At 48.6% G+C, this 9,801-nt stretch overlaps 1 protein-coding gene across 1 annotated transcript; it reads left to right on the plus strand.

Annotated features, from left to right (window-relative positions):
- The first annotated feature begins 337 nt into the window (after positions 1 to 337).
- Positions 338 to 9,568, plus strand: CDIPT (CDP-diacylglycerol--inositol 3-phosphatidyltransferase). The gene is made up of 6 exons (XM_063935268.1): positions 338 to 532; positions 840 to 974; positions 1,078 to 1,231; positions 7,696 to 7,777; positions 8,007 to 8,088; positions 8,182 to 9,568. The coding sequence occupies exons 1-6, from the start codon at positions 490 to 492 to the stop codon at positions 8,340 to 8,342; spliced, it is 657 nt and encodes a 218-aa protein (XP_063791338.1). The 5' UTR covers positions 338 to 489; the 3' UTR covers positions 8,343 to 9,568.
- The last annotated feature ends 233 nt before the right edge of the window (positions 9,569 to 9,801 follow it).

The raw sequence follows: 9,801 nt of genomic DNA on the forward strand, positions 1-9,801 counted from the left end.
CACATTATATTTATATACTGGTACCTAAGTCTCATATTGTGCAGCTGGTGTACAGAACCCCCACCTGTAAGAACAGGCTTGGGTGGAACCTGGATATTGTAATCAAAATGCCCTCAGCTCAGATATATTCATATATGCAATGCCCTTTAAAGGAAATGATCCCTGATTCTAATCAGGGTGACTGCTAATTACTGTAATACAGAAATAAATCAGAGATGGTCATTAGCATCTAAAGTAGGTGACGTCACGGGGAGGAGCTGCTCTCATTGCCCAGCAGGTGGCGCTGTTTCCACAACTCAGCTCCCTATACCTCCAGCCCATTCTCTATGACACCCACCAGGAGAAGCTCTATCCTTACCTAATGCTCTCTATCATCTATCAGGAGACGCTCTGCTCCGGTCCCCCGCTCTTTATTGTCAGGCAGGAGACGCTCTGTCTCGCTCTGCTGGTCCAGACTCCAGAGTCCAGTGGGTGACGTCAGAGAGCAAGATGTCTGAGGAGAATATTTTCCTGTTTGTGCCCAACTTGATCGGTGAGTGACGGGGGAGACGCCCCGGGGGTGGTACGGGGGAGCAGGGGGTGTAGTGCGCCTCCTTGTGGCCCAAACACATGCTGCCATACGTGGGTGGAGTGGGTTTTCGGGCATTATCCAGGCATCTCTCTGGCTAATGTCCAGTGTAATGCAGCCTGGGTGTATGTCAGGCATGGCAGGAGGTTCCCAGCAGTGGGTATATGTTATTTATTGATATTAGGAATGTTGTTGGTTGGGTGACGCCTTCCCCTGCTGCCTGGCTAATGTCAGCATTAGTCAGTCACTGACCGCGCATTGTTCCCCGCAGGCTATGCCCGGATACTCTTCGCCTTCGTGGCGTTTTACTTCATGCCCAGCTCCCCCATGGTGGCCTCCTCCTTCTACCTGCTCAGCGGCCTCCTGGACGCCTTCGATGGCCACGCGGCTCGGGCTCTGAACCAAGGTAAGGCCAGGAGGGGGGGATAATGAATGGGCTTGGGGTGTTCTGGTGTACGAGGCGGGCCGAACTGGCTGATGATGTCTCTTTGCCTGTTTCTCTCCCCCAGGAACCAAGTTTGGAGCCATGCTGGACATGCTGACCGATCGCTGTGCGACAATGTGTCTCCTGGTCAACCTGTCCCTCCTCTACCCATCGTACACGCTGCTATTCCAGCTCAGCATGAGCCTAGACATCGCCAGCCACTGGCTGCACCTGCACAGGTGTCCCAGGGACCGGGGGTTGGGGGGGGGGGGGGACTGGAATACGGACTGGGGACTCGTTGCCGTCTCTCCCGTTGCGGGTTTAGAGCGACTCCGACCCTGGGGTAAATTTACTAAGATGGGAGTTCTGTTTAAGAAGTGATGTTGCCCATAGCAACCAATCAGATTACAGGTATTATATTTTAGAAGGTGCTAGATAAATGAGAAGTAGAATCTGATTGGTTTCTATGGGCAACATCCCATCTTAAATAGAACCCCCATCTTAGTAAATTTACCCACCTGTATTCATTTATCTGCCATTTGTGTATGTATAATGTACGTTTTATGTAACAACTGTGTAGGGTTAGGGTAGCTATGGTACTTCACCTTTTTATAAGAAAGTGCTGTTAAGGGGCATTTAGTACAGTATCCATTATGTGTATTCTCTTCCCCATAATATCTCTTTCTCTATCGTCCTAAGAGGATGCTGGGTTTCCTGAAAGGACCATGGGGATTAGCGGCTCCGCAGGAGACAGGGCACAAAAGTAAAGCTTTTACAGGTCAGGTGGTGTGTACTGGCTCCTCCCCCTATGACCCTCCTCCAGACTCTAGTTAGATTTTTGTGCCCGGCCGAGAAGGGTGCAATTCTAGGTGGCTCTCATAAAGAGCTGCTTAGAGAGTTTAGCTTAGGTTTTTTATTTTACAGTGATTCCTGCTGGCAACAGGATCACTGCAACGAGGGACAGAGGGGAGAAGAAGTGAACTCACCTGCGTGCAGGATGGATTGGCTTCTTGGCTACTGGACATGAAGCTCCAGAGGGACGATCACAGGTACAGCCTGGATGGTCACCGGAGCCACGCCGCCGGCCCCCTCACAGATGCTGAAGCAAGAAGAGGTCCAGAATCGGCGGCTGAAGACTCCTGCAGTCTTCTTAAGGTAGCGCACAGCACTGCAGCTGTGCGCCATTTTCCTCTCAGCACACTTCACACGGCAGTCACTGAGGGTGCAGGGCGCTGGGGGGGGGCGCCCTGGGAGGCAAATGAAAACCTTTAAAAAGGCTAAAAATACCTCACATATAGCCCCAGAGGCTATATGGAGATATTTACCCCTGCCTAAATGTACTAAATAGCGGGAGACGAGCCCGCCGAAAAAGGGGCGGGGCCTATCTCCTCAGCACACGGCGCCATTTTCTGTCACAGCTCCGCTGGTCAGGAAGGCTCCCAGGTCTCTCCCCTGCACTGCACTACAGAAACAGGGTATAACAGAGAGGGGGGGCAAAATAAATGGCAATATATTAATATAAAAGCAGCTATAAGGGAGCACTTAATCATAAGGCTATCCCTGTCATATATAGCGCTTTTTGGTGTGTGCTGGCAGACTCTCCCTCTGTCTCCCCAAAGGGCTAGTGGGTCCTGTCTTCGTATAGAGCATTCCCTGTGTGTCTGCTGTGTGTCGGTACGTGTGTGTCGACATGTATGAGGACGTTATTGGTGTGGAGGCGGAGCAATTGCCAAATATGAGGATGTCACCTCCTAGGGGGTCGACACCAGAATGGATGCCTTTATTTGTGGAATTACGGGATAGCGTCAACTCGCTTAAGCAGTCGTTTGCCGACATGAGGCGGCCGGACACTCAATTAGTGCCTGTCCAGGCGCCTCAAATACCGTCAGGGGCTGTAAAACGCCCCTTGCCTCAGTCGGTCGACACAGACCCAGACACAGGCACTGATTCCGGTGGTGAAGGTGACGAATTAACCGTATTTTCCAGTAGGGCCACACGTTATATGATTTTGGCAATAAAGGAGATGTTACATTTAGCTGATACTACAGGTACCACTAAACAGGGTATTATGTGGGGTGTGAAAAAACTACCAGTAGTTTTTACCGAATCAGAAGAATTAAATGACGTGTGTGATGAAGCGTGGGGTGCCCCGATAAAAAAACTGCTAATTTCAAAGAAGTTATTGGCTTTATACCCTTTCCCGCCAGAGGTTAGGGAGCGCTGGGAAACACCTCCTAGGGTGGACAAAGCGCTAACACGCTTATCAAAACAAGTGGCGTTACCCTCTCCTGAGACGGCCGCACTTAAAGATCCATCAGATAGGAGGATGGAAAATATCCAAAAAGGTATATACACACATGCAGGTGTTATACTACGACCAGATATTGCGACTGCCTGGATGTGCAGTGCTGGGGTAGTTTGGTCAGAGTCCCTGATCGAAAATATTGATACCCTGGACAGGGACAATATTTTACTGTCGTTAGAACAAATAAAGGATGCATTTCTTTATATGCGTGATGCACAGAGAGATATCTGCACACTGGCATCACGGGTAAGTGCTATGTCCATTTCGGCCAGAAGAGCTTTATGGACACGACAGTGGACAGGCGATGCGTAGAGGAGTTATTTGGGGTCGGTCTATCGGATTTGGTGGCCACGGCTACGGCCGGGAAATCCACCTTTCTACCTCAAGTCACTCCCCAACAGAAAAAGGCACCGACCTTTCAACCGCAGCCCTTTCGTTCCTTTAAAAATAAGAGAGCAAAGGGCTATTCATATCTGCCACGAGGCAGAGGACGAGGGAAGAGACAGCAACAGGCAGCTCCTTCCCAGGAACAGAAGCCCTCCCCGGCTTCTACAAAAGCCTCAGCATGACGCTGGGGCTTCGCAAGCGGACTCGGGGGCGGTAGGCGGTCGTCTCAAGAATTACAGCGCGCAGTGGGCTCACTCGCAGGTAAATCCCTGGATCCTGCAGATAATATCTCAGGGGTACAGGTTGAAATTAGAGACAGAGCCACCTCGCCGTTTCCTGAAGTCTGCTTTACCAACGTCCCCCTCAGAAAGGGAGACGGTTTTTGGAAGCCATTCACAAGCTGTATTCTCAGCAGGTGATAGTCAAGGTACCTCTTCTACAACAAGGGAAGGGGTATTATTCCACTCTTTTTGTGGTACCGAAGCCGGATGGCTCGGTAAGGCCTATTCTAAATCTGAAGTCCTTGAACCTGTACATAAAGAAGTTCAAGTTCAAGATGGAGTCACTCAGAGCAGTGATAGCGAACCTGGAAGAAGGGGACTTTATGGTATCCTTGGACATCAAGGATGCGTATCTCCACGTTCCAATTACCCCTCACACCAGGGGTACCTCAGGTTCGTTGTACAAAATTGTCACTATCAGTTTCAGACGCTGCCGTTGGTTTGTCCACGGCATCTCGGGTCTTTACAAAGGTAATGGCCGAGATAATATTTCTTCTTCGAAGAAAAGGCGTATTAATTATCCCATACTTGGACGATCTCCTAATAAGGGCAAGGTCCAGAGAACAGCTAGAGATGGGTTTAGCACTATCTCAAGAGGTGCTAAAGCAGCACGGATGGATTCTGAATATTCCAAAATCCCAATTAATGCCGACAACTCGTCTGCTGTTCCTGGGGATGATTCTGGACACAGTTCAGAAAAAGGTTTTTCTTCCCGAAGAAAAAGCCAAGGAGTTATCTGACCTGGTCAGGAACCTCCTAAAACCAGGAAAGGTGTCTGTACATCAATGCACAAGAGTCCTGGGAAAAAATGGTAGCTTCTTACGAAGCAATCCCTTTCGGCAGATTCCATGCAAAGGGATCTGTTGGACAAATGGTCAGGGTCGCATCTTCAGATGCACCTGCGGATAACCCTGTCGCCGAGGACAAGGGTATCCCTTCTGTGGTGGTTGCAGGAGGCTCATCTATTGGAGGGCCGCAGATTCGGCATGCAGGATTGGATCCTGGTGACCACGGATGCCAGCCTGAGAGGCTGGGGAGCAGTCACACAGGGAAGAAATTTCCAGGGAGTGTGGTCGAGCCTGAAAAAGTCTCTTCACATAAGCATTCTGGAACTAAGAGCAATCTACAATGCTCTAAGCCAGGCGAAACCTCTGCTTCAAGGAAGACCGGTGTTGATCCAGTCGGACAACATCACGGCAGTCGCCCATGTAAACAGACAGGGCGGCACAAGAAGCAGGAGGGCAATGGCAGAAGCTGCCAGGATCCTTCGCTGGGCGGAGAATCACGTGATAGCACTGTCAGCAGTATTCATCCCGGGCGTGGACAACTGGGAAGCAGACTTCCTCAGCAGACACGACCTTCACCCGGGAGAGTGGGGACTTCATCCAGAAGTTTTCCACATGCTATTAAACCGTTGGGTAAAACCAATGGTGGACATGATGGCGTCTCGCCTCAACAAGACACTGGACAGGTATTGCGCCAGGTCAAGAGATCCGCAGGCAATAGCTGTGGACGCGCTGGTAACACATTGGGTGTACCAGTCGGTATAGGTGTTTCCTCCTCTGCCTCTCATACCAAAGGTATTGAGGATTATACGGCAAAGAGGAGTAAGACTAGTGGCTCCGGATTGGCCAAGAAGGACTTGGTACCCGGAACTTCAAGAGATGGTCACGGACGATCCGTGGCCTCTACTTCTGAGAAGGGACCTGCTTCAGCAGGGTCCTTGTCTTTTTCAAGACTTACCGCGGCTGCGTTTGACGGCATGGCGTTTGAATGCCAGAGCCTAAAAGGAAAAGGCATTCCAGAAGAAGTCATTCCTACCTTGATAAAGGCAAGGAAGGAAGTCACCGCGAAGCATTATCGCCGTATTTGGCGAAAATATGTTGCGTGGTGCGAGCAGCGGAGTGCTCCGATGGAGGAATTTCAACTGGGTCGTTTTCCTACATTTCCTGCAATCAGGATTGTCTATGGGTCTCAAATTGGGATCTATTAAGGTTCAAATTTCGGCCCTATCAATATTCTTCCAAAAAGAATTGGCCTCAGTCCCTGAGGTCCAGATTTTTATCAAAGGAGTACTGCATATACAGCCTCCTGTGGTGCCTAAGGTGGCACCGTGGGATCTAAATGTAGTTTTAGATTTCCTCAAATCCAATTGGTTTGAACCACTAAAGAATGTGGATTTGAAATATCTCACATGGAAAGTGACTATGTTACTGGCCCTGGCTTCGGCCGGGAGAGTATCTGAACTGGCGGCTTTGTCTTATAAAAGCCCTTATTTAATTTTCCATTCGACATAGGGCAGAGCTGCGGACGCGTCCGCATTTTCTCCCTAAGGTGGTATCAGCGTTTCACCTGAACCAGCCTATTGTAGTGCCTGCGGCTACAGACGACTTGAAGGACTCCAAGTTGTTGGACGTTGTCAGAGCCTTAAAAATATACATTTAAAGGACGGCTGGAGTCAGAAAATCTGACTCGCTGTTTATACTGTATGCACCCAACAAGTTGGGTGCACCTGCTTCTAAGCAGTCGATTGCTCGTTGGATTTGTAACAAAATTCAACTTGTACATTCTGTGGCAGGCCTGCCACAGCCTAAATCTGTTAAGGCCCATTTCGCAAGGAAGGTGGGCTCATCTTGGGCGGCTGCCCGAGGGGTCTCGGCATTACAACTCTGCCGAGCAGCTACGTGGTCAGGGGAGAACACGTTTGTAAATTTTTACAAATTTGATACCCTGGCAAAGGAGGACCTGGAGTTCTCTCATTCGGTGCTGCAGAGTCATCCGCACTCTCCCGCCCGTTTGGGAGCTTTGGTATAATCCCCATGGTCCTTTCAGGAACCCCAGCATCCACTTAGGACGATAGAGAAAATAAGAATTTACTTACCGATAATTCTATTTCTCGGAGTCCGTAGTGGATGCTGGGCGCCCATCCCAAGTGCGGATTATCTGCAATACTTGTACATAGTTATTGTTAACTAATTCGGGTTATTGTTTAGGAAGCCATCTTTCAGAGGCTCCTCTGTTATCATACTGTTAACTGGGTTTAGATCACAAGTTGTACGGTGTGATTGGTGTGGCTGGTATGAGTCTTACCCGGGATTCAAAATCCTCCCTTATTGTGTACGCTCGTCCGGGCACAGTACCTAACTGGAGTCTGGAGGAGGGTCATAGGGGGAGGAGCCAGTACACACCACCTGACCTGTAAAAGCTTTACTTTTGTGCCCTGTCTCCTGCGGAGCCGCTATTCCCCATGGTCCTTTCAGGAACCCCAGCATCCACTACGGACTCCGAGAAATAGAATTATCGGTAAGTAAATTCTTATTTTCTCCTTCTAGAGCTGACCTGTCAGGCTGATTGCGCCGTGGTCATCCGCTATTCACCCAAATATAAGCACTAGGGGTGAATTCAGTTACTGGTGAAGGATGTGGCGTTGCAACGCCACCTCATCTCGCACCCTGCATATTTTTGCAGCCGTACGCAGTTTAGTGCAAGTACATGCTGCCGTAAAGTGTGGCTGTTGCGGGCTGACTCGCGGGGGCAAGAACTTCGACCGTAATTGGATTGACCCCCCCTAATGTCAAGGAATATGTGTGACATCCATTGGGGCGAGTCAGAATAATAGAACACTTAGTAGGCAGATAGTATTACATGCTTTATCTGAAGGGGGCGAGGATTGTGGGTCCAGTGCTGGAAGTTTACGTAGAGCTAATTTTGGGTACTGTTTCTCCACCAGCTCAATCCTGAAAGGCAGCGACAGCCACAAAACCATTGACCTGTCCGGTAATCCTATGCTGCGGCTGTATTATACCTCGCGGGTATGTTGTGTGTGTGTGTTGTGGGCTCTGCCCTACGTGTGGTCCGTGTTTGTGTGCTTGTGTCTCACCTGTTATGCTAACATTTGTATTATTCATATGGCGCCACAAGGGTTCTGCAGCGCCCAATAAAGAACATAAACATAAACAAATGAGCAAAACAAGACTTAGCGTACAGGACAATGCAGGACAAGTATATGGTGTATAAACATTGCTGCATGTTTTGTTGTAGCCCGTCCTGTTCCTGATGTGCGCTGGGAATGAACTCTTCTACTGCATGTTATACCTTCTGCACTTCTCCGAGGGGCCAGCAGGTAGGCGCTGTGTGTTCTGTCAGGGTCATAGAGGGGAGAGGAAGTTTAGTGGAATTATATTTATTGATCTGTATTCTGTTCCCCTATCTTCAGTCACGCTGGGCCCCTTGGGAGTCATTGGGCTTTTCCGCCTCCTCCTCTGGCTCTGCTGTCCGGTCTCGCTGCTTAAATCTCTCATCAGCCTCCTCCACCTGGTCACTGCCTCCTGCAATATGGCTGCCTTGGACTGCGCGGAGCGCTCCAAGAAGAAATGATCCATTCAGGGAAGTTTACAGAGAAACATTTGATAATACTGACATAATTTATTACCTAGATATATATATTGTATCTTATACTGTATCCTGCAATCACCCCAAGAGCACTCGCTGTGGCTGCTATCTCGCGGCCAGAGCCCGTACTGTATTACTCTCCCCTCTTGAAGTGTTAAAGTCGTATTTATCACCACCTAGTGGTTGCATCAGGTATTTCCTGAATGGTGCAGTCACAAAACCAGTATATTAATGCATTGGAGATGATGACAGTCTTCTTATGGGGTTGACGCAATGAATTGCTGCATTTGGAATGTGTTGATCGCTTATCCGAACACTAAAATGTTTAAAAATAATTTTGGGGATCCATTTTTTTTGTTTGTTTGTTTTTTTAGAAAGATGCACTTATGTTTTTTTAAAGTGAAATTGTTTTTAATTTTCAGATGATGTGTCGTGTACCTATATCATTTAGGGATCAGCCTCTTCTGTTTCTTTTCTTTATTCTATTTACATTTTTTTTTTCTTTTTTATGTGGTTATTACGCCATAGATTATAAATCCCGGTAGACCTTCGGCACAGTGAATTTTTTCTGGCTCCTTCCGGCTTAGGCCCACATGGCTGGTATTAAGTGTAGACCGTTTACACAGGAAGCCGTGAGCGCATTGGTTATAGATAAAGGAGACTGGCGGCCGGTCTGCCATCAATTCCTGCTGCCGCCGCCATATTGGCAGGAGGTGTCGCTGCATAAAGTCGTTTTTTGCAAGGGGACTCAAATGATAAAGCAGCACAATATAGTCTGTGGGGTCTGTAGCTATGTGACGGTCTTCAGGGCCTCATTCCTACACTGCGTTACGTAGCTACCTCTCCATCGGGGTCTGTAGCAGCTGCAGGTTTTATTTTATTCTGCTAATTATTGGACCAGATGTGTAAATTGAGGGATTTACATGAACCAATCACAGCTCCGGCATCTATTACAGACGTACACACACAGAGAAATATACGATGCGCTCCCAGAGATGGATATATCCTATACTGTAGTGAAGTAAAAACAAATAGGTGTCTGTGTGTGTAGGCGTGTAGGGGATAACGCACCAGGTGTATGGTATAGAATACTTCTGTTACAGCTAGTAGCAGAGTATCTTGTTCGTTTCCACCTGCAGAGCGTTGCACATCTATCTCTGTGTACCATTCCTCCTGTAACTGTACATTGTAATAAAGGTTTCTAATTGCCACACGAGTGTCGCAGTGTCTGATGTATAATAATATGAGGTATCCCAGCCTCACTCTTGTGTAACGTGGACGAGACCCTTCATTTGTGAGTCTGGGGGATTTATTCGCTGGAGCGATGTACAGATAAGTGGATCCATTCCCGATATCACAGCAGCCATAATTATTCTGTGCTCGTCACCTTTATTTTGTTTATTGGTCCTCGAGCCCCGGGAGTGAGGCTGTGTCCCCCGCGCCC

The sequence above is a fragment of the Pseudophryne corroboree genome, chromosome 7 (genome assembly GCF_028390025.1).
Source record: "Pseudophryne corroboree isolate aPseCor3 chromosome 7, aPseCor3.hap2, whole genome shotgun sequence".
NCBI classification, from domain to species: domain Eukaryota; kingdom Metazoa; phylum Chordata; class Amphibia; order Anura; family Myobatrachidae; genus Pseudophryne; species Pseudophryne corroboree.

Bases quoted from the DNA above. Each gene is read 5' to 3' on its own strand.
- CDIPT (XM_063935268.1), top strand. From the start codon at position 490: ATGTCTGAGGAGAATATTTTCCTGTTTGTGCCCAACTTGATCG. The intron at 533-839 runs GTGAGTGACGGG...TGTTCCCCGCAG, and splicing joins GTTTGTGCCCAACTTGATCG to GCTATGCCCGGATACTCTTC. The intron at 8,089-8,181 runs GTAGGCGCTGTG...CCCTATCTTCAG, and splicing joins CTTCTCCGAGGGGCCAGCAG to TCACGCTGGGCCCCTTGGGA.